Source organism: Anas acuta, chromosome 12 (genome assembly GCF_963932015.1).
Source record: "Anas acuta chromosome 12, bAnaAcu1.1, whole genome shotgun sequence".
Lineage (NCBI taxonomy): Eukaryota > Metazoa > Chordata > Aves > Anseriformes > Anatidae > Anas > Anas acuta.
In genome coordinates this window covers 13,847,180-13,871,764 of record NC_088990.1, presented here as the reverse complement: position 1 = coordinate 13,871,764, position 24,585 = coordinate 13,847,180, and the positions used below count along the sequence as shown (strand labels likewise).

General features: G+C 41.6%; 2 protein-coding genes across 4 annotated transcripts in view; both read left to right on the top strand.

Moving 5' to 3' along the window:
• The window catches only part of UBE2Q2 (ubiquitin conjugating enzyme E2 Q2), a 41,021-nt gene extending 24,991 nt beyond the window's left edge, over positions 1-16,030 (top strand). For both annotated transcript variants that reach the window (XM_068695882.1, XM_068695881.1), the window contains 8 exons: positions 2,980-3,064; positions 8,657-8,717; positions 10,193-10,283; positions 10,613-10,671; positions 11,863-11,911; positions 12,969-13,064; positions 13,731-13,797; positions 15,393-16,030. In XM_068695882.1, the coding sequence (XP_068551983.1) occupies positions 2,980-3,064; positions 8,657-8,717; positions 10,193-10,283; positions 10,613-10,671; positions 11,863-11,911; positions 12,969-13,064; positions 13,731-13,797; positions 15,393-15,424 (540 nt within the window). In that variant the 3' untranslated portion in view covers positions 15,425-16,030. The remainder of the gene's footprint in view (positions 1-2,979; positions 3,065-8,656; positions 8,718-10,192; positions 10,284-10,612; positions 10,672-11,862; positions 11,912-12,968; positions 13,065-13,730; positions 13,798-15,392) is intronic.
• Positions 16,031-16,400: 370 nt separating this feature from the next.
• FBXO22 (F-box protein 22) lies at positions 16,401-24,121 on the top strand. 2 transcript variants are annotated; one of them, XM_068695877.1, is made up of 7 exons: positions 16,401-16,555; positions 16,697-16,829; positions 17,189-17,276; positions 17,686-17,781; positions 19,109-19,273; positions 20,075-20,240; positions 21,452-24,121. In XM_068695877.1, the coding sequence occupies exons 1-7, from the start codon at positions 16,452-16,454 to the stop codon at positions 21,876-21,878; spliced, it is 1,179 nt and encodes a 392-aa protein (XP_068551978.1). In that variant the 5' UTR covers positions 16,401-16,451; the 3' UTR covers positions 21,879-24,121. The 2 variants fall into 2 exon arrangements, with proteins under 2 accessions (XP_068551978.1, XP_068551977.1); XM_068695876.1 differs by having other exon boundaries at positions 21,449-24,121.
• Positions 24,122-24,585: the final 464 nt, after the last annotated feature.

The following is a 24,585-nucleotide window of genomic DNA, read 5'->3' as shown; positions in this document are numbered from 1 at the left end:
ATGGAATGTTGTCCATGTAAATGTTTGCACCCTTTAGCAAGGATTTCTTCAGTTACTTACCTATTGTTCTGTAGAACCACCTCATAAGCAGTGTGCTTGCACAGGACAGGATGATGGTGCGAGACTTTCTGAGCCTGTTCTTTTACTTTACAGGAAAAAAAAGTCACTCAGGAGCTTATCCAGTAGTTCTTTGAATCTTTCAGTTTACAGATCAAATGGCCATGCTTTTCTGCTCTTGTCTCTTGGCACCAGTTCCACATGAACAGATACCTGCCACATCCTGTGACTGACCAGTTATTTCTAAAGCAACTGTAAATCTTGCTCTCATGACTGGAGAAATGGGAGTTTCCTCTCCTTTGAAAAGTGAAATCACTTTTCCAGAAGGATACTTACTTCTGTCTGAATTCAGTCTTTGTAACTTGCGCATAGGGAGTTATTGAAAGGTAATGTTTTTAATTTCAGCATCATTACGGCTGAAGCTTAATTTACTTCTCTACTGTAACTTGCAATGGTGTGATACAAGTAGTTCTCTTCTGAACAGCAGTTTAATATCAGTTATAAAAAATCCATCAAAATTGTCACTGTAATGAGGGCTTTGTTTCACAGCAACGGCATTTAGCTTTAATGCTGCCATCAGGTATAACAGTTAATCTCCCTAGGCTCAGTCTTTAGTGTCCTGCCAGAGTAGTTCAGAGCAGGTAAATTATGCTCCTATGCTAATTTTTTTTTGGTTAAGCTTCCTAGACTCTTACTTGATCACATGTTACTGATCTGCAGTGTATGGATTCATCAGAGGGTCAAGTCGAACTTTTATATTGCTCTATAAGGTGTGGGCAGCCCAACAGGAAACTCCTGGGTGGAGAAACTCTTCCAGATGAAGTCTACTGAGGCTTGCTTAGGTGTTCAGGCAGGTGCTTCAGTAAACGGAGAAATGACTTCTCTTGAGCCCTGTCTTTACGTGGGCTTTATTTAATCAGTTGAAAGGAGTTGGTTATTATTTGCATATTCAATTACAAAGCTCATTCTTCATATCTATCCATTAAGAAAATGAGTGAAATTTCAACTATCTGTATAACATTCAGTGTAACATGAAAATAAATAGCCTAAAAGAGTAGTCTGCAGGTTATAATGTGAAGCTAAGCATATTAGATGATGCTGCTGAATAGAGAAGACAAAGGAGCACGTGGAGGCTTTAGTTTCAAGTAACTGGCTATTGTATCATGTAACAATTATTGGTCTTTAATCCTTATTAAGAAATAATTTAATCCTACAGTTGTGGAATATATAGTATACTTTTGATTCCAGGCAAACAGGGATGGCATTTCAGGTATAAGGCAGTGGTCCTGTCTGTTTCAGATTCCTGCCTAGTGGAGGAATACCTCTGTGACACTTCTGTCCAAATAAGATCAGTCTGTGAATGTTTATAGCATCTGTAAGGAAACTGAGGGAACCAATCTCTTTGGATTTTTGGAGCAGAAAAATAGACTTAAACTAATCACTCAGGACTTCGTATTGAGAGGCTGAACTTAACTTTGTTCTACTTTTTTTTTTTTTTTTTTTACGTGAAACTATGCTGATGAGCCATATATATTAGCTTGCATTTCAGTGGAAGTGACTGAGATCCAAGCAGCAGCAGAGAACTGCATCAATCTCAGGAAATAATTTTGTTTTGAAAAACCTACTTCCGGTGAAAGCTAAGAAAAACAAGTGATTTTTAAGTTTTCAAGGGTTAGGGTTTATAGCTCCTTTACCTTATCTGGAATCCTCTTGCATCTTCCATGTTTTAAGTCTTGTAATGCTAATTTTTTGTCCTGGCATTATCCAGAAGTCTAAAATGTTAATTGGTATTCCAAGTGGAATATATAAGGAGAGTCATTAGGTAACATCTAAGGTTTAGTTTAAAAATTTTTCCCACTAACTTTAAAATGGAGTTGCAGAGAGTAACCTCCGTACTTTTGACCATTGTGTTTATTCTAAATAAACACAGTAACTGTATAAGACGAAAGAGTAGTGACCTCCCTTCAAAGCTTGTAGAACTGAGACAAGATGGTTAATACTCTGGTCACAGAACTGTCAGTATTGGTTACCTGTGCAGAATGTATGCAATCCAGCAATTGGCCGTATTAGTAGACATCAGTTACTTGATAACTGGTGTGTTCGTTAATTGGTGAATTACTGGTATTTTTTAGAGCCTGTCATATTTTGTATGCCTGTCACTTGAAGGTGGTTTTTGCCTTTGGCACATTGCTACGCAGGTTGAAATACCAGGGTCAGAAATTGTATGTTTAGTTCTTAGCATCTCAGATTCGCTTAGCAATCCAGTACTGAGCTCTAAAAGAACAGAAGAGATTTCCGCTCTTGTTGTGTAAACTGCAAGAACTGTGACAAATTGTGACAAAATATTAGGTATTTAAAGCTTGCTTACCTAGTCTTGCTCTATATAGGTGTTGATTGCTTTTCTCTCTATTGCAAGTAAGTGTTGGTTTTGTTTGGCATTTTCTGAATATATAGGTTGGTCTTGCCTCTTCCAGAAGCTGGTGTTCTGTAGTGGGTACAGACACAGCTCCTATGTCTTGTTCCCTAGCCACATAAAAACACACTTCTGAGAAAACAGTAAAACCTTATGTGCAGAAGCTTATACTTAGCAATAATCTTAGCTTTTTTTTCCTTTAGTGCTCAAAGTCAAAATGCCAAAGAGATTGAATTCCTTTATGGGAAAATATAACTGTCATTGTAGCTTGCTTAAAAGTTTGTATGGTACCACCTATACCATGTAGTGATATATATATTACGGAACTGCTATTGAGAGAGCATCATGTTTCTTTGCTCACTAGAATATGTAACTTCTTGAAAATCTAATGCTAATACAGAAATTAAAATATTCTTAATACACTCAAGATAGCATAACTTTGTAATGAAAATAAAGCTGTTTATCAGTATAACTTTTTGCTTATTTGGAGTCTTTCTTGTTTGTTTCAGGGTGCAGTCTCTGGGTCAGTTCAGGCTTCAGATCGACTTATGAAAGAACTCAGGGATATATATAGATCACAGAGTTATAAAACAGGTAACATGCTTCAGATTTCCCTTCTTAAAATGCATTTTAAAAGAATTCTCATGGAAATACTTCCTGTAATCCTGTGTTCTGTACTTGTGTGTATACGTGTATATATTTATAGATGTGAAAATGCATAGATAAGTTATATATAAGCTAACTATATATAACAGTGTATTTATGAAGAGAAAGGAAGTCAGGATACATATCTTCTGAAATAGTCTTCCTTTTTGTTATGTAAACCTTCATACCAGAATTAACAGGATTGATATAACTATGGGAATGCTCTTGGGGTGGATGACTACAAAGTACAGCTCCTGATGACTACTGTGGGAGTTCTTGAGTTTTCAGAACTGCCTGAAATTTATCTCTCCAGGTACAGGGCAAAAGCTGTGAGCATGTCCTGGTGGGTGGCACTCTAACAAAGAATATGCTTGCTGTGGAGGAATTTGTGTTTAACAGCAGAAGGTTTTGCTATTACACAAGATTTAACCTTGATTACCCTACTGTTAGTTGCATTATTTTGTCGTGATGCTAATCTGATCCTGAGCTCCATGTATTCCTCAGAATAAGGATACAAATGACAAGAGAAAAGAATTTTGTCTTTTAAATTTGTTTGGTTAACAAGCATTGACTAGCTTTCTGTAGGTAGGTGGTTGGCTGTTCTCTTGGCTGCTCCATATAAGGGCTATGTCTAAACTAGCCCAGCAAAGGAAACAGCATGTTGAATTATATGAGAATAATTGTGCAAGAAGTAGAAGTTACATACATTTCAGGCAAGTTGTATTCCTGTAGGTCAGCCCAATAGCCAACTCCATCACTGCAGCCAGGAATGAGAACCTGCTGGTGCAGGCCAGGATGTGAACAGGAGGAGTGCCGGATTAGAAAGTCAGTCTAAACTTTAATCCTCTATCTTGTACTTGTCTGAATTACTCCCCTAGTTTGTTTCTAGTGGGTTTAACTCTTGTTCGGTGGCTATGGGATTTTAATTTCTGTGTAGAAAGACAGTTAAAGAAGCAATAGGCTTCTGTTTTTATTTGGTATGTTTACCTTTCGGGTAGTTTTATGTGCTTTAAATACTGTGGACAGTGATAAAATGTTTGAAGTATAAATTTGATTATAATTTACTGTTGATCTAATGTAGCCTCATACTCAGGTTTTATCTCAACTGAGTCCTTGCCTGTATATCCTAATCATCATCTATGTGATAGAGAATGGATGAGTAGGGTTAAGGAAGAGCCTAGAAATAGTTCTGCAGTAAGTCTTGGGGGATGCTTTACTGCCTGTATGTGATCATGGTTCGCTTATATGGACAGAACAAGGATTGAGTATAAAAATCTGTTTGATGAAAAACTGTACAGTGCACAATGACATAGATACTGCCAAAGGGACAGCCAGGAGCCTCTGTAACAGGTGTTTCGAGGTGAGGATTCATGTTGCTTAAATAATGCCATTTCTGGGCTTCAGATCAATTGCAAGTCTTAAGTAGTTACAGAAGACTAAACCACTCATGTTAGAAAGCACACTCTAAATGACAAGGAAAAGAACAGCTTTCTTTACAGTTGAGCAAGATGAGATGAGATACTGAAAGATGATTATGGTAACTTATTATTAGCTTATGACTCAGAAATATCTAAACAGACTGCAATTGGACACCCTGTGTGGAGTCCTGAAAAGTGTTAAAGAAGTCAAGTGAAAGAATTCCCAAGTCCAAGGAACTACCATAGCTTTCTTGATAAAAATGCCTGTGGGGGGTCCTCCAAACACTTTGAGTGGTGTTTTGAATCACTTCCTAAACTATTTTATTCTGTTTCGGATTTTTATTCTAAGCTATAGGAATTTGATGTTCTTTATGGGAAGAAGTATTAGTGCCCTCTGTGGAAAAAATTATGCATTTTTAAGGAGCTAAAAGACATACTCTTTCCTGTAACACAATATAATCCCATGCCACTTCCTAGCAGTCTCACAGAACGAAGTAAGACTATTTTGTAATCTCAGTCTATCCTAGTCAAGGATCTGTCTTGTTTACCTGGACTTCTGTAATTCCATTTCTTCAAATCTCCCTGTATAAATAAATGTCTGATCAGAGTAGTTTCCCTGGTTAAACTAGATATCTCTAAAATTTCACTATCCTACTGATCTGCTTATTAAATTGTCAGTAAACATTGCTACTTGTTATGAGACACCTGGATTCATTCCTTCTGGTTCATTTAGTCTTAGGGTTTCAGTGAATTAAGTATCAGTTCCTCTCCTTTGCAAACAGCTCCTGTTTTTATAGCCTGGTTCTGTGTTTTGCTGTCAGACAGCTGTCACCATGTGAGCAGGGGCATGATAGATAACGAATTCTCCCCCTCACCCCCGGGGTTTTGATCTGAGTGCTTTCTTCCCAGGTCATTTTTCCTGTAGTTTGAAGTTCTTGCTATGAGCACACAAAGGGAATCACTGTGATACATTAAGGTTGTGGTAACCGTTGCAAGGTAATTTAAGGCTGGTTTCATTTTTTGTAATATAAGCCAGAAAATTAAAGGTTGCATAGGGATCGTTTTATTTAGCCTCTCTGAGGTTACATACTTTCAGGATTGTCAGGGAATGTGGTGATAAGACAAGGAGTAATGGTTTTAAACTAAAGAAGGGTAGATTTAGGTTAGATACTAGGAAGAAATTCTTCATAATGACAATGATGAGGCCCTGGCTCAGGCTGCCCAGAGAAGCTGTGGCTGCCCAGTCTATCCCTGGCAGTGCCCAAGGCCAGTCTGGATGAGGCTTGGGGCAGCCTGGGCTGGTGGGAGGTGTCCCTGCCCATGACATGGAATTAGATGATCTTTAAGGTCCCTTCCAGCCCAAACCATACTGTCATTGACAGTAGGACAGCACTGGGACTTCTAAAGTAAGCAATACATTTAGTAGTAGTTCTTTAAAATCTTCTGCTCTGTTAAACTATTCTAAAAAGTGGCATGAGAATAGAATGAAATTGTCTAAAAAACAGTGTTAAAAATAAACCCAGGGCACAGGATGGGAGGTGCAGGGCAGTCCCCATGGCCGAGGGGCAGCCTTTCTCTCTGGCAAGCCAAATGGCCCAGGGGAGCCAGCCCCAGAAAAGGGGCCCTCAGCTCCCCCAACCTCCTCCTTGTCCACGTGAGGGCATCTTCCAGGCCGCTCCCAACACAGCCGCCTTTGGCCACACATGGGCTGCTCCATCGGGGGCCTGAGAACATTCCGGACAGAAGGCATCCTGTCTGGGCAGTCCCAGGCAAGGACTGGCTTAGCCTTCTGCCCAACACCACAGAGCCCATGGAGCTGGATCCACCAGGTGTAGAAGAAGGGATGGAAGTGGGTCCACCTTGGCCAGAAGAGACCTGGGGCTACTGCGGCACGTCTTTGTGCTCTGCCATCCGAGAGCACCAGCAGCATCGCAGGAGTGCCCAGCGAGCCCCCTACTCGTTGCTCAGGCTCCATCACAAGCATTAGCTTGGAGCCACCAAACACCACAGACATCCCACAGGTTTGCCTGCAAGATGTCCCAGCAATAAACAGCTCTTGCCGATTCTCAGGGGTTGTGTCAGTGCTTCTTTTTTGGGGGGGTGGGAGAGGAATCGGCTAAAGTTGCACAAGGGGAGGTTTAGGTTGGATATTAGGAAGGACTTCTTTACTGAAAGGGTTGTGAGGCATTGGAATGGGCTGCCCAGGGAAGTAGTGGAGTCACCATCCCTGGAAGTCTTTAAAAGACGTTTAGATGTAGAGCTTAGGGATACGGTTTAGTGGAGGACTTGTTAGCGTTAGGTCAGAGGTTGGACTAGGTGATCTTAGAGGCCTCTTCCAACCTAGGTGATTCTGTGATCTTCAGCTAAGGGTGTGTGTTCAAGATAGATAGTATCCATTTTAAAACCAAAGTTTCTTCAGTGATTTCAATAGTGCTGTTGGAGCTCAAGCAAAAGCAAAATATAGCTAGAGGCTTGCTGGCAACGGGAGAGTTGCTGACCTACCTGTAAAATGTAGTTGAACTACCCTTAAAAACCGAGAACCCTTCTCTCATAAACCTCACATAAATTAACGCAAGCAAAAAATATTCCAGCAAATTAAATGATTCTGCTGCAAGTTAAACAGAATTTCATTAATCTTTTGGATAACGGGAATTGCAAGTTCTCCAAAGTAAGAATTATCTTTTGTTTCCAAATACAAAATGGGAAATTTGGTTAGTTCATATAAAAAATTCTTAAAGATTTTAACTTATTTTTGGAGGATGGGGAGGGATGAAGAATAATTTGTTTATATTTAAGTGAAATAATATCTATTTGTGTCTTTAGTGGCTCTGTTGTTCATACCATTACTTTTATCCAAATACTGTATGTGGTTTATTTTTAGTTACAGTCAGGTTGCTGCAAGCAAGAAATGGTGTCTGTTCCCAAGGGTTTGTTTTCCATACTACCTTTTTATCTCCTAATCTCTGGCTTGCTTTGTGGTTCTGTTTAAAAAAATAAAATAAAATAATTATCTCCTCTATGGATAGCCTCTTAGAGGAATAAAACAAACCACCACTATCGCCACCAGAACCCTTGTGTTAAGAGGAGAACCCACACTGATTGCCTTCCCCACTTCGAGGATCTATCAGGAACCAGTATGTAAATGGTTAGCAGAAATACTTCTTGAGAGTAACTCTTCTTCCTGTATTTTTTTCCTCAATTAAGAAAAAAAACATCTGAGATGGTTCCAAAAAACATCTCTTGACTATTTAAAAACAAAACAGCAACAACAGAAACCAGCTATGGATAGTGCTGTTAAAAAGCGTCCATATCAAAACAGTGAGCAACCCCCTGCTGCTGTTCAGGAGGACACATAAATACTGCTCGGGTCAACATTTGGGTGCTTGGAAGGTTGATTAAGTATCTTACTCGTGTGTTAAGGCTGCATTCTTGTCAGTCCTGAGCGGCGTGCATCTCTGAAGAACTGTTTTACAGCTTCAGGTTTAAGCACAACGCAGCTCTGTAGGACCAGCAGAAGTTCCATCAGAGAAGCAGCTAGTGAAACACAGGGCTCCTGGTAACTGGTAGAGTTGAAGGACTAGCACACAAATTGTGGGTAACAGTTGGGCAGCTGTTCTGTTGATGCATCTTTGAAGTTTTCTGGCTTGTCTGGTCATCTGTTGGAAGTGTTTCATCCAATGCAGTTCTGTCCTCTTGGGCTCTCACTCCATACACTGTTTGTGTCCTGTCCTGGTCTGCCAGTAGTGGAGAGAAACTGGGCTTGGTCTGTGTGTTAAGTGTTTCAGAAGTGGGCTGGTCGTTTGCTGGGTGCAACATTTATACCAAGTACTAAGCAAGCTGTAGTTACAGCTCTGTAAAATTGGAAGGGGAACTGGGCTGGGGGAAGAGGGTCTAGAAGCCAGAAAAGCGTTCTGATACGTGTCGTTTTTTTAATACGTGACAGAACTTTTTTCCCTTGTAGTTGCTCAGAAGTGCTTCTGCTGTTCGAGAAAGGATGTGCCTCAATATCTCACCCATTGCTTACATCTACCGATAGTATTTGCACTTAAAAGCAAGGAGTAGTTTATGCTAAATGTTGCCTAAAATGTTAGTGCATAGCTAATCCTATCTAATGTTTCCACAGGGATATATTCAGTGGAACTGGTAAATGACAGCTTGTATGAATGGCATGTTAAGCTTCTAAAGTAAGTTCTTGAACTTTTTTCATGTTCTGAAGAATCCATTTTAATATTGCTTTGGAAATTCTAGTTTTGATGAATGAGAATCTCTAGCCAAAGACTGAAAAATAGTGTGCAGCTGCAGTTCTGCTATACCAAAATGCATTCAGAGATGGAAGCTGATAATTGAGCTGGTAAGAAAAAACAACTACCAAAAAAAGAACACAAAAACACTTTGCACAGTCAGCTCTGTGTGTATCACCATAACACATTACTGTCTAATTCTCCTAAAATTACTCTAAAATATGAAACTTCAAGTGGTTAAGTTCTTTGCCTGGAGCTTTTTTTTTTTTTTTTCCTTTTTTAAGAAAATGCAAGTTGTAGTTTCTTATAAGACATACGAAGGAACAGAACTGATTCAGTTTATTTCTGCAGTTGAGCAGGCACATAGGGCTCTCACCTGGTCTGGTGAGGGGTGTCCCTGCTTATTGCAGGGGGCTGAAACTAGGTGATCATTAAGATCCTTTCCAACCCAAGGCATTGTATATAAACCTAACCCTATAACAATATGAAGAATTACATTTCTTCATCCCAGAAAAAAGTGTCTGTAAACAAATGATCTACCTACAGTCTAGTTGAGGGGTAAATACCATAGAGAAAAGAGCCCTTTAGCCTACAGAACATTCTTGTCACTGGAACAAGTAATTCTTAACTGGCCTGCTGCTGGCTGTGTCTGGAAGTGGTAGGTTTCTAAGCACGGAGGGATTTTTTTCCTGACACAGCTTTTCTGCTGTGGGATGAGGACAAACTAAACTGCTCAAGTAACTCTGCAATGGTTTGTAAGCTTCACCTATAGTAGAGGATGGGACTCCCGTGGTCCCTTTAACTAATCTTTTGGCTTGTTACGGGCATTTTTGACTAGTCTCTTAAAACTGTATGGGGTGTCAGTGCCTGGGTTGGATTAACCCCGTAGTGTCTGAATTAATGTTCCAGGTGCTTGCCACCAGCGTTTTTTAACAAACAATTGTTGAAATTCTGCTGAGAGCAGAAAGTGCCAGCTTCAGTACTTCTGCAGATGCAGATTACATTTAACATCTGATCCAGACTTCTGATCACATACTTCATGGAGGATTCACTAAGTCTACTGAAAACTAGATTGCTATAGCCTTTTCCTTAAATGTTTTTTCTCTTGGGCCATACATTTCCAGTGAGTTGAAGATAATTAAAGTTACTGCTCTAGAACTAACAGCTTTTTTTCTTAGTTACCAGTGTTCAGATAACATTAGATAGTGGTGGGAATGTAGTGCATTGCAGTAAGCTTCCAGGGTGATCTCGTGGCAGAGTGTTTACTTTGTAAGGGGAGCAAATATTTTCTACAATTAACTTCAAATTACAAGTTGCAATCTACGCATATATAGAGGAGCTCTTACAGAGAGTGGTTGTTATTTACGGGTAGTGAAAATACTGACTTCATCCGGGATCTCCCCCTGCTTCTTTTATAGGGTTGATCCTGACAGCCCACTGCATAGCGATCTTCAGGTCTTAAAAGAAAAAGAAGGTGTAGAATACATCTTACTCAACTTCTCTTTTAAGGTATGTGTCTATGGGAAGAAATGCTGGGGGGGGGGAATTGTAGCAAAATGTAGAAGATGACTTAAAATACATTAAGACGTATTTAAAATGGGTAAAGATGGAGGTACAATGTTTGTTTATTTTTTTAAAGTTCAACTGTAAGTGTGGAACTAAAGCTTCCCAAAAATTGCTTTTGAACCAGTTCTGTGGAAAAGTGGTTATTACAGAACTGAAAAATGTTAATGTTTTAAATCTTATTTGCCAAATAAGGCTCCTGAAGTATCTCCTGATTAGGAAAACAGTGTCACGATATAGTTCGTAACTTTTTTTTTTTTCTTCATGCTTTTCAGGATAATTTCCCTTTTGATCCTCCCTTTGTGCGAGTGGTATCTCCTGTGCTCACAGGAGGGTAGGTTGGAGTCGCTTTACGGAAATCTTACTCTGTGGTAAAAGTGTTGCAGGGAACTTTTTGAGATTACCAAGGAGACCTGAAGATATTTTCCCTAAATATCCAGCAATGAGCTGCTGTAGTCCTTGAGTTTGGTGAAAGGCTCAAAGTGTGATACAGAGATGTGCTTCTCAAGGGTTAGAAATGATAGCAGACAAACAGCTGGGTGCTCTTTCCAGCTGGGTACAATTCCTTAGTTTGAATAGGATTGCTTAATTTGTATCCAGTTTGGAAAGGCTCTGTCTGCCATAATGTTTAAGAACTGGTTTCTTTGTGGGCTGTTAACATCACTGTTACTTCTGTTGTTCCAAATAGAAATGTGTTTAGAGTTCTTGCTGAAGGATCCTGTTGCTTCAAACTTGCTGCACAGTATTAACTGTGTGTTGTTGTTGTGTTTTTTTTTCTCTTCTAGTAACACTGCTATAATTTTTTTGTCTAAAAGCTCCTCTGATGCTAATCAAAAAGCATTAAATCTAATCAACACTGTGCTCTGAAAACTATCTGAAGTTATCTAAAACTTGGTTGAAACACTGCGTGGAGCACAGAGGCTTATATATATCAATGGAGAGAAGATGAAATTCACCTTCCAAGGCTTTTGTTCATCTTCTGCTGTCAGGAAGTTATGGCTCTGTGTTTGAAAATGCAGTCTGACAGCTGGTGCTGAGTCTAGTTTAAAATGCTGCCTATCTTTTCATTTCCCTATGAAAGATGTATAGATCGTCATTGTTTAAATGCACTGATCACAGGGGAGGCTATACTTTTGGAGTGGCAAATTCTCTGTTCTCAGTCCAGGTTTTGTGATGGCCAGTAACTGCGTCAGCACAGCCATGGTGTAGCAGCAAAAAGCAGCATTCCTTTCCATGGTCTGGGGACAGTTTTGTAAGCATTTGTACATACCTGCTGCATCACTGATTTCAACTAAGCGTATGTAGCAAAGGAAAGCAGTTTCTTTTGTCTTACGGTGCCAATTAATCTTCTCTACAGCAGTATGATATAGCTAGCTAGTTACAACATATTACTGGCCAAAAGGTGTTCCAGCTTGTGTGAACAAAAACATTAACTAGCCTGAAAGAGCTTGAAGTACTTTGAACTGTTGCATATTTTACTAACTGTTGATGTCAAATATAATTTTGTTTTCACATTTATTTCTAGGTATGTCCTAGGTGGAGGTGCGTTATGCATGGAACTTCTTACTAAACAGGTGAATGCAGACTCTTCCTCTCATTGCTGAAGTACCATGAGTAAAGGTGCATTTTTTTCAGTAAAAAGGCACTTGATGGTAGTAGCTTTTATCCAGATGAAGTAAACATTCTTGGAAATAAAAATAGGCATTTCCCCTGAGTTTGAGTCCCTGTGTGTAAAAATAAATAAATATCTGTGCTCCAAAGGGAACATGTTGGAAGAAACTTCAGTCCCACAATACTAGTCTTGCTCCTTTTGTGCAAGATCTTCATTTCCACCTTGAGTAGGTTACAGGAGGTCGGAGAAAGGAGCCAGAAGTGAGAGCACATCAGCTCTCAGAGCTCTCTCTCTGATTTGAGCTCTCAGAATTTCTTAGAGGAGGCAAGTGTGAAGAGTGAGTTCTGAGAAGCAAGACGTGTTCTTTCCTTTTCCATAAGCCTCTACTACTGCACAAAGTCAGTTTTGGAGAAGTGAGGAATGTAGAAGATTCTTGTGTAGACACAGTGATCAGTTTTCTCTCTGAAGTGTAAATGAGAGAGTAACTAGTTGCAGGGTCTGGCAGAAGCTTCTGTGAACCCTGGAAGGTAAAATAATGCCAGAGAGAAACTGCAATTTTGAGAGTAAAATCACCTTAGCTTACTTAGTGGCGTTGTAAGCACAAAAGACCACTATCTAACAACAAAAAGTCTAATTTCTGTTGTGAAGTTGCTGACAATGTATGACAAAGTGCTGTAACATACCTGTTCTTGTTTCTGTCTTGCTGTACTCTGGAAATGTGTGATTCAGCCTATTAATTTTTCCTACAAGTTCTTGGTACTAATACTGTATATCACTTGCCGTTTTTATCTGGGCAATCACAGTTGGTAATAGAAAATGAGTAGTTAAAAACTAAAAGGTGGCTTACTGGAGTGCAGTTAAAAAAACAAACAAACAAACAAAAAAAACACACCACTGCACACACAAGAAGAAAAGAAAATGAGAAAAAGATATCACAACAAAACACACATTCCAAAACAGGTTTGGGAGGTGAGCCCAAGAAGTATGTATTACATAGAAATGTTTGCTTTCTCCTCCAGGGCTGGAGCAGTGCCTATTCAATAGAATCAGTCATCATGCAGATCAATGCCACTTTAGTCAAAGGAAAAGCCAGAGTACAGTTTGGAGCCAATAAGGTAAATGTACCATCTCCATCAATTACACAAATTATTGGTAGGCTGCTTCTGTTTCTTCACTGACTTGCACAGAAGATGCTTAGTGACAGAATTAATGATTATACTTGCATTTTCATTTACTTCAACATCCGGTGCATGTGTGAGTATTTTATTGGTTGTTAATGCTGAGTTTAAGGCAAGATGAAGGTTTGAAGAGGACAAAACTGTTGGATGGGCAGGGTGTGTAAGTAGGGAGACGTGATGGGGGAGAAGGAGGACTCAGAATTAGACATGAGGAAGATTCAGAAGGAATTCACTGAAGCTTTTTATTATCACAGTTCTGTCTAGCCTGGTAACTGGTTAGATGAGTAAGGCAGAATCTGGGGGGAAGGAAGGGTGTGCCTGAAGTGCTGCTGCTTGGGGCAGCTAGCATGTGGTTCTGAGCCCTCTGATAGAGGGGCCTGTTCAGCAGCAGGGCTATGCCAGTCCGTGTCGTTATGATCAAGGCAAAATGAGGAATTAAGGGTATTTGTTCTGAAAATCTTGTACTTGAAAGCCAGGAACATCATACATTGTTTTGATTTGGAAGTCCACCATAGAGTTTCTTTCTACACTCTTTGAGGTCTTGCATGTTTAGATGCAGGTTCTCTCATGCTGTTTGTTTTTTTTTTTTTTTTTTCCTTTCAGAATCAATATAATCTAGCAAGAGCACAGCAGTCCTATAAGTCACTAGTACAAATACACGAGAAAAATGGTAAGTATATCTTGTAATTTTGTTCTCGTCTGCACGGTATCCTGGGGTTTGATATTTGGCAGTGGTAAAACTTGGAGTGCTGGAATGTCTTAATGTTGGCTTGGAAAGACTGGAAGTGGTGTTTCTGTTACTAATCTTCAAGTGTTGTTGTCTTTCTTGTTCAGGTAACTTGACTAACTGTCAAGTCTGTCTGTCTCTTAAAAAATACAGAAAGTCCAAGGGAAGTGCACTGTCTGGGAAACTGCAACTGATATGAGGGGCTCCCCTCCCCCCATTTAAAGCCAGTTATTGGTCTCTCAGATGCTTAAAACAAGTATTAAAGGACTCAAGGTATAATTGCATTCACTGTGGCAGGATGAGAAGGCAACAAATGACCTGAGGCTTTAGAAAGGTGTAAGTGACTTACATTGTATAAAAGCAGTCAAAAGAGTTGATACCTGGTCTTGTGATGAGAGATTTAGTCCCAGTTCCCATCTCAGTCACCGTCTTTGACTCAAGGTGGACACAGTGTTCTTTGTGAATTCATGTTGCCATGAACACAAGCATGTTTCAGTATGAGTGTAGTGAGCACCTTAGTTTTCCCACCTCTGAAATGAATGTAATGCCTCCGGTACTGTAGAAAAGGAGATGATTGTTTTTAACTGCTTTCCATTTTTGTGATTTATTGATCTTGCCATTAACAGTCTTTTGCTTTTTTAGTTTGCCACAAAAGCCAGCATGGCTGTTAATTTTTAGCCACGTGCTAGGGTTGACTACAGTGCTTGCTGCAACAGGAGCTGTTCACAAAGCATTCACAGCAGATTTACTGCTGCTGCAAAGCTGTCTTTGTTAACTTCTAGCTGCTACCAGTTCTCTGGGACAACATAAATAGGCCTGGTACCCACCATACAAACACTATGAGGAATTGTTACCGTAGTGGCTGGGAGAATTAAGATTGGAGATCTGAAGGTGGCCAGGAAGAGCTATGCACACTTGTGGTATGATTCAACTGCTAAACATGCCAAATCCTAGCAGGAGGCAGAGTTAACTCAGCTGACATTCCTAAGCCCATTACTGCAGCAAGACTTGCAAAAGTGGGATAAACTGTGCAAAGGCTTGTGCACACCTAACTCTTCCATGTGCAAGATAAGATGTGTATATAAATAACCCAGTGCAGTCGTGTGTATGCCTAGACATTAAATGGCTGGAAGACATGTTTTGTTTTGCTTGTTTGTTTCTACCAGTATTCCATCTGTTTTTGTTATGGCAATGTTTCTCCTTCAACAGCTTCTTCTGTTCATGCCCAACTTGTCCAACTAAAGATAGCTGCTATTACAAAACAAAAAACAAATACACCACCACCAAAGAGAGGACCCATGAAAATACTGAGTTCTCACACACAAATGCCGTATCTGATCTTGGAATATGCCACATGCTCTATGTCCTGCTGGAGACGACTAAGGCCTAGGGTGCTGGGTCTCACGGAGCTGGCCTCCTTTGGGAGGGAAGGAAGGGAGCCAGTCGAGGCTTCCGTTTCCCACAAATCCAGAACGGGCTGGTAAGATCATCCTAACCTCCCAGTGTCAGTACCTAACACGTGTCTCTGTTCTCTGTAGGCTGGTACACTCCTCCAAAAGAAGATGGTTAATACTGAGGACTGTTGTATACCTGGACCAATGTCAACAAAACAAGCTCTTTTTTATGTTTTCCAACACACAGACTCAAGCTACGAGTGCCCCCTATAACAGCCGTACTGAAGACTTTAGCTATTAGATAAGTTAGTGGATAATGTCAACTGACACGTAAAGTATAAGTTACAGCCTTACCATTCCGCTCTTCTTAGGTATCTCGGACTGAGCAATTTGGGCCTTTACTGTATTTGTTCTTTATGGATTGCGCATATTTGGGCCACTCCCTTCTTTCTCCCCCTTTTTTTAATTTTATTTGAAAGTGTAAGCTCCCTACGGCAGGCTATCAAGTTACTAAAGATCATTCAATAGGAGTTGTTCACACACTTTTTTTTTTTTTTGTATTTCTTAACTTTGGCAGAATGCAGACTGCAGACTTGCGTTGTATTGTTTCCTTTAAAGCCAGGACATTGGATACGTTGTTTAATACTGTTCTAGGCAATGTCAGATCTTGCAAATCACAGTAGTTTTTCTGGTCTGAAATGACAGCGTTTGTAGTATTTCCAAATTAATGATATAGGAAAAGCACATGTATGTTAAGTCATTAAACATTTTTCATGGCCGTATGAGAATATGAACTGTTTCTTGGAAAAGATGCTCTTCGTTTAGAGTTCTTTTCACGAGGAGATCAAGGCCGTGCCACGGAGACCTTCCCGGGGCAGCCGCCCCTGCGGGGCCGTTCCTCGCTGCGGAGCCTGGAGCTACCCCAGGTGCTCCCCTCTACTAACGGGTTGTTGCAATCGTTTGTAACCTAAAGAACTTATAAAGCCATTGGAACCAGCGCGCGGCGCTCCGTGGGTGGAGTTTTTTATACAGAGCTCGCAGCAAGGTGCGGGAAGGGCAGCGGCCGCCTCAGCGGGGCCCGCGCCGCCCGCAGCCGCCTCAGCGCCGGGGGGCCCGGGAGGGGGGCGGGGCCGCGCCTCGCGCCGCCGGAAACGGAAGCGCGCGCGCGTGACGCAGCGTCCCGGCGCCGCCGCCGCCGCTGCCATGGAGGCCAGCGGCCGGGCCGCCTTCGTGCTCAGCAACCTGGCCGAGGTGGTGGAGCGCGTCCTCGGCTTCCTGCCCACCAAGGCGCTGCTGCGCGCCGCGTGGTGAGCAGCGGGGGGAGCGGGGCGGGGCGGGGCGGGGCCGGGCGGGGGGCGCCGTTTCTGAGGGGGCCGGGGAGGGGCGGTGGCAGCAGCAGCGGCAGCCGCGGCCGCCCCGTGTACGCGCGGTGTGCCTGTGCCTTGCAGCGTCTGCCGCCTCTGGAGGGAGTGCGCCCGCCGGACCCTGCGCACGCGGCAGCGCCTGGCCTGGGTGTCGGCGCTGGAGCCGGGGCCCGCCGACAGCCACGCGCTGGTGCGCGCGCTCGCACGGGAGCTCGAGGTGGGTGCGCGCGCGGCGGGGGCGGGAGCGGAGGGGAGGGGAGGGGAGGGGCCGCTGCTGAGGGGGAGGCGGCGCCTCAACGGCCCGTCCGTCAGTCAGTCAGCCCGTCTGTCTGTCTGTCTGTCAGCGCCCCAGCCGTCGGCCCGGCGCTCAGGCAGCCCCCCAGCCGCAGTCAGCCCGTGCGGCTGCCGCCCCGTCCCGGCAGGGCTCCGGGGAAGGCGGGGACAGCCCTGCCAGCACCCGCTGCCTGCCAGCACCCCCCCGCCCCGACCTCTCCCGAGCCCGGCTGGTGGCTCAGGGAAAGAGGAGGTGCGGGGAGCCGGGACACAGCGCAGCCTGCCCCTTCCCTCCTCCTGCAGAAGGTGCACGTGCTGCCCCAGACCGTGCTCTACATAGCGGATGCGGAGACGTTCAGCGGCCACGAGGAATGCCACGAGCAGAAGAAAGGTAACTGCGCCACTCGTGCTGCGAGGGAGCTGGCAGCCAGGTCCAACACAGAAAGGAAACGTCACCTACCAAGGGATTCTCATACTTTGAATTTCAAAGCAGAGTAATCTTTTGAAAAAATATGACCACTTACCACATTTGCAGTGCAAAACGCAGCCCTCAGTTGTTTGTTATTTTACACAGACGCGTATTACACGGAGGAAAGTACAGCAATTTATTTTCTCACCCTGCTGACAAGATTGATTCCCATTCTACGTGCTGTTAGTGCTGCATGCTTACATATAGTACAGATTTTTTGTGTTTGTAGTGTTGATAAAATAGAGTGGGGTTATTGCAATGCTTGTTCTAGTCCTGTTCAGAACAGCTCCCTTCTACTTCTCTGTGCTTACTCTTTTTTCTCTTTTAACAGCTAGAAAAAGAAACAGTAAAGAAACAGCAATTGCACTTGAAAAATTGTTGCCAAAACGATGTCAAGTTCTTGGACTGGTCACCCCAGGGATTGTAGGTAGGAGTCTTCTTTAATGCTTTGGGTTTTTATTGTTAGCATTTTTTTTTCTCATTTCTCACCTTAAATTCTCTTTTTATGGTGTACGAGGGTGTATTCTTCTGCTCGTCCCTGTGAGCACAGTGGATAGATTATGCCCTGTATGTTGGTAGCAAGCTCTCATATACCAAAAAGTGTAGCAGGAGTCTGCTTAGTATGTTTGCTTTCCTTCTCCGTCACCAGTCTTGAACTGTCTTGCTTAACATGTGTCAGGAAGGGCAGCACAGGCCTCTAATGTGAAGGAGTAAGGAGTTGCTTGGGTGACTTTTTGAGGTCATCTCTAGCCATAAGTACTTGTGATTCTGCTCCTACTAAAGACTGTTTGAATACTTCCGGTTAGAGTAAGTAGATTATTGTTCTCTTCTTTTGTCAGCAGGATCCTTTTGCTTTCTTTGTTCTTTTCTTCCTGTTTTCTCTTGCTGTATTTATAAAGTATAACAATCTCAGCCTGTAATTACTTAGACAAATCATATAGTTTCTTCCTGAAAGGACGAAGGTAAGACCAGGTGGCTTATCTTTGCAGTGCGGATACAGACAATACACCAGTGCATCAGCTCGTCCTTGTCCTGATGGAATTAGTTAACTTGATGCATTTTTTTATTTTAATCTTTCCTCACGTTGATGCTCAATTCCCCTGAGATCAAATGGCAAAATCTTTTTAGTATTTCCAAGTGAGGACACCAATTGCATAGCTCAAATCCAGGTTCTCAGTCACTTGAACCAGATCTCTGGAGCAGTGCCATCTGTTCCATTTATCCTCCCCTAGTCCCGAAGTTGGTCCACGGTGTTGTAGTATTGCTCTACCTTGACTCTGGTGATTGACTCTTGTCAGCAGCATAATCCAATAATAGGGTCCTGATATTTGTGTCAGTTTGCTTTATACTGTCATCACACGCTTGTACAACACTGTTCCCTGTTTCGTAGGTAGTTCTTAAAAATCAGAGTATCCTTGTGTAGCCACAGAAGTTGGCTGGAAGGCTGGGAGACTGTTGTATTGCACGGTGCTTGTTTTCCATCTGATTTGAATTTGGTGTGGCTGTGGGAAATTTTCCAAATTGTCTCCTCCTGCAAAGTGACTTTAGCATCATCTGTAGCAAAGGGGACTCTTAACATGTTTCGTCTTTCCAAAACAACAACAAAATTAACACCAACTATCTTTACATGTGTATGGAAATGAGCTGTCAAGTTTTACATCATGTATACTGCTCTGCCTCTTTTAATCTACATCATGGTGTAGACAAAAACATTAGAATCACTGAACGTGAGGTGTCTTTTTGTGCCGTTGTAGTTACCCCTATGGGTTCAAGCAGCAATCAACCTCAAGAAATTGAAGATGGTGAAGCTGGGTTTGCTCTACTGTTTCCCAAAATTGATGGTGTAAAAATCCAAACCTTCCATTTTCCTAAAGACTTGAAGAACAGGGTCTTTGATGAAAGTAAATTTGCTGAAGCAGGTAAGTCCCTGTTCACCCTTCGATCTGGGCTTTTGTGAAGTGCTGTCTGGCTCTTCTAGGCTCCCTAAACAACTCTCTAACTGGTTAAAAGTAACGATAAGTGACTTTGTGTCATTGGGAATCATTCTTACCACCACAGTTTAGAAGTGGGTGGGGAGGAGCTGCTGCTTTTCTTCTCCAAGATAATTTTCCTTTTAGATCCTAAGTTATTTATTGTAGCAAGGAGAGGCAGAAGAAAAGACAATAGATTACAATAAATACAGTTTACATTCTTTATGTTGTGTTCTTAGCAGGACACAACAGATCATTTACAAAGAGTAATATGAGGGTTTTGTGAGTGTTTTTGTTCTGCAGACTTGGGATTTTCTGTCTTGGGTTAAACAACTGGCTGATGTATGCAATTTATTAATTTTTTCAAGTAAAGTTACTTACTGCACTGTGGTTCTTCTTGAATAACTTGTATGCTCAATTCCTATCTGTAAAAGGACAATTAAAGATGTCAAGTAAAACACAGAAACTGTGCTGTGGTAAAACAAATGCTCTGTGAAAGAAGCTGGAGGAGCAGATACAATCTTCTTTTCATCAGCAAGCTTTTTCAGAAATTCTTATGCAGGTAGAGAATGCAGCCCAGCTCCTGAATACGTGACCAACTTGTGTCTTGTTTTTCAGCTGCAGCAATGGAAAGCTGTTAGTAAAAGCATTAGGTGTTATTTAAGGAGAGAGTGAAGAGTGTATATGGGATACCTGAACTTCAGGGGAAGTCAAAAATAAGGGGAATTATGCTTGTGTTTTTATTTGCAGGTCTGAAGAATAATCCAGATCTCCGTGTGGTTCTTCTGTTTGGCTACAACTCCTGGAAGTCTGGAGCTACTCGATTTCTTCATCAAATAGTCAATCCTTTGAATGAAAAAAGTATCATCCTAGCTGGGGGACAGGTGGAGAGCTTTACATCGCTGACATCTGAGAAGTAGGTATCTTTCTCAAGGTAAATTGTGAATTAGATTTAAAATAGGAAAAACTCTGCAGAAGTTGTAGCATGTTAGCTGTGTCCTACTGGAAATGTCCTAGTGGTAGTAGAATTATTTTGGTAAATTATTAATAATGGTAAATTATTTTTTTTAAGAGAACAAAGGCCAACTGCTACACCATGATTCAGCAAGAAGAGCTGGAAGCTTTGTTTGACTGTTACAATTAGGGTTCTGGAAACCCAGCTAGGAAAGAACTGTGAACAGTTCCAGCTTCAGAAACGCTGTATGAGTTTATTGCAGTCTGTGCTTACTCTCTGGCTTGCAGATAAATTGTCACTCATTGTGACAGAGACCACTTACGTGACTGTTCTGGTTCTCTGTCAGCCTCATCTCACTTCACATCACAGAGCAGTAGCTGAACGTGCAGCCAGGACTGTTCCCAAGAGCACACTTAATGTGCTGCAGCTTTGCAAGGACGTGGCACTCACAGGAACCGGCTTGATATGATCCAAGTTAAACCCTGCCCCTCTACCACAATCCCTGCAGGGCAGATGTGGGCTCCTTTGCTCCAGCTGCTCAGCTGTATAGGGAGAGCTGCTTGTGCCTTCTGACTTGCTGGTGCCAGTGCATCCTCCCTGGAGCAGCCTGTGCTGGGGAGTGTGGTGCAGACACTCCTGTGGGCTTCTGCCAGTGTAGGTCTGGACTCTATAGTGTTATATACATGTTTCTTGCGTCTGAGTTATACCAGCTGCACCATTATTCCAGATAAGAGAGCTGACCATGTTAAATTATTGCTCATAAGCAATAGGTAACCATTAAAACCGGTGCATTTTGGCCAGCTAGGGAGACCTGAAGCACCAGGTCTTTGCTCAAGTTGAACTTACAGCTCAGTTGGACTTAGAGAGCTGTGACATACACAGAGTGCTAAACGTATTTGAGAAGCAAGCTTATGATTAATTCCAGGTATTGATGTGAAAGGTTTTCCTTGTGAAAGGTTGCTGTTAAAAGAGGATAAAAATGTTGGAAGATTTTTTTTCTGTTTTTGTTTCTTTGTTTTGTTTGTTGTTTTTTTTTTTTTAAACTAAGGCAGCTTCCAAAATCACCAGGATGTTGGTCTGTTTTGCGTCTTACTTCTGTGGCAGCGGATTATTCAGGTGTGAAGTTGACTTCCTGAAATGTTCTCTAACTAAGGCCTATTTCCTTTCAGTAGTAACGCCCAGCCCAGTGATGCCTGTGGTGTGGTTGGACTGGCTTTCAGTGGTCCCCAGATCCAGAGTGCAACAGTTTTGTTAGACCAGGATGTAGCTGATGAGAGAACAGCAGAAGCCGCCATGCAGCGTCTCAAAGCAGCAAACATCCCCGAGCGTAACACCGTTGGCTTCATGTTTGCATGTGTTGGCAGAGGATACCGGCATTATAAAACCAAAAGGAATATGGAAGCAGATGCATTTAGGAAGTTTTTTCCAAATGTTCCCCTCTTTGGCTTTTTTGGACATGGTGAAATAGGATGTGATCGAATAGTTACTGGGAATTTCGTGTTAAGAGAATGTAATGACGTAAAGGATGACCTGCTTCACGGTTATACTACCGTAATGACTCTTATTCATCTTGGTTCAACAAAACCAAACCAAGTGTAAATATGTTTTTAATGCATCAGTGACCTGTTTCTTTCATTACAGAAAACAGAAAAGTCTGGCAGAGTGGGCATCTGCAGTCAAAGCACTTTCCAAAGCATAAACATCATTCTTGTATTATCCAATCCTGTAGGTGGAATAGAGTTTCTTATAATAGCTATGGGAAAGCTTTGCATTGTGTGTAATCCCATGTACGTATCAAAATTGCAGGCAAATGGTATTTAATGGAATTCTGCAATTGAAGAAAGACTCCTTTTTTTCTAAAATGAGAATGGTTTGCACAAATTGCAGTTGGAGTCCAAGTAATCAACATGTAGAAATAAACTGTACTTTGATGTGTTCTATTTATGTATCCAAAACAGTCTGGAAAAACTACTGATGCATACTGAAGTACTGATGCATAAAATCCACCATTTCCTGGATTTTATTTTGAGAAATGCACAACCTGCCCAGATTTGAGTCCTAGTTACAACACTGAATGGGTTTACTAGGTAAAATGAAAGAATATCTTTAGAAAGAAAAAAAAAAAAAGCTCATTAAATAAAAATGAAATTATGTAGAAGCATCTGGCCTGCCATTCTTAGAGGAAAAGCTCTGATTTAGTGAGATACGCTGTCAAGTTAAAAGCTCAACTCATTTCACCATCTTGAACTCAATTTGAGTTGTCTTAAATATTTGGTTTAGAATATTATCTGATAGTTTGTACGTACCAGCAATTTTAGTCTTGGTGTGTATCAGTTTTCTCAGTCAAAATGCACTAGTTACCCTTCCTTTTGTATTCTCTTATAGCGTGATGCTTGCTATTACAAACTTTTAAGTCCAAAGCACAAAATATGAAGACTTCATCTGGTATCTTTAAGTTCCTTTAAAATTTTTTTTTGCTTTTTAATTTGAATTTATGGTCAACACATGATCTGGCTAAGTTCTTTTTGTATAGACTTGTAAGACTTGTGTTTCTGCATGTTTTCCCATGCTTTTGTGAGCTGAAGCTTTTACATCAGTCACCTATTTGGAGTGCTGCAGCTGGAATGCTGTATTATGATGTTCAAATAAGTACATTCAGAATAATTTCAAGTGTAGCTCATAATGTGTTTACTCACTTTTAAATTCCTTCCTTCGTTTTTCTTTCATTTAGTAATAGAGTGACAAGAAAATAGGATCTATTTTGCAACATTTCAGCACATTTCCAATTGCCCTATCAAGTGACTGGCCTGTCCAGTGTAGTAAAAAAAGAATATAGTTTGCTGTATGTTGTACTATATCATACTAAATGTCCTATAACTATATTTTGCTTTAAATGTAACACCCAAGACTACGCCATGTTCTTGTCAATGTCTAGATGAAACTTTTCACTGACAGTAGCCTAACAGGCTAAGGAAGAGGCGTATCTGTTCTGAGAGTTGAACTATTGGTCTCACTGGGTGCTGAGCCCTGACAGTACTTTCCCATGGCTCTGTTGGTGATTTGGTGATCTTTTCTATTTTTTTTTTATTTTTAATTCAAAGAAAGTGGATGGGATGTTAAACTCCCACTGGCATTCTAGGGATAGGAGATTAGCTACTGCATTTGGAAGAGAAAGTAGCTGGGAATTCAGAATTTTAAGAGAAGCATGAGGGTGGGCAGGGGGATACATGTTTTCAGCATAACTGGAATGTCATGTTTGGTCCTTTCTGATTTTGTAATGTTACACATTTAACAGTAGGCAAAGAAAATGTGTGTTTCATTTCTGTAATAGACAGGTCTCCTGTAACAGTATGAATTAGGCCTAGTTAGCAGCATGGCTGTTAGCATAAGCCTGTGAACTTTACCCAACTTCTTGCTGTAGTAGAAGTAAATGAATTACAATCAACCACGTGTCTGGAACAGCAGTGCAAACATGTCTAGAAGTGTCTGAAGAAGCAGATTGTGAGCTTCAGCAATGGCACAGCAAAGCAGAAACTGAGAATGCAGTTTGAAGGAGCTAATCATCAGCGAGGTATTCTCTGCCCAGTCCTGTAGCTAAGGGTGCTTACACATCTTGGAGGTAAGCACAGTGCAAAAAAGCCTCTGGCAATGGAATCCCAAGAGCTTGCACCAGACTGCTGGATCATCTCCAACACCGGGGAATGGGGAATAGGCCAGGGAATCCCAGACACATACCCTGCCTGGCTGGAATTGCTGTGCTGTCTCTCCTGGACTGCATCGTCTCTCTGCCGTGTAATTCATTACACTGCAACATGTGTGATTAAAGCGTTTTGGTATCCGGATTTGGTTTGCCTCCACATTATCATTTACTCTAAAACCATAACAACTCCTGAGTTAACCCCAAGTATATTTGTTTAAGGCAGCATGTACCACCTGTCTAGTGCATTGCACGAAAAGGCAGTGTGTGTTCTTCGCTGACAGAAAGCTTTGCAGTGCAGTAACTTGTACCTCTGTCATTCAAAAGTGATAAAGTGGACAAAGTTAGTCAAAGGACTGTTCAGCAACTGAAGCAAAGTGAATAGCAATGCTTCTCACAGAGTGCATGAAAACACAAGACTTCTCTAATGATAACTGTCTGTACAGTTAGTTACTGTGGTGATGGTAATGTTTGCTGCAAGAGAATATAAACCCTAAGGATTTTGTTTTGCTGAAGGAAAAAAGAAAATCTAAGTCACAAGACCTGCAGAGAAGAGTGGTGATTGTGCTGACACAAGGTAAAAGACATTCTTTATCCCCATGTTTTGAA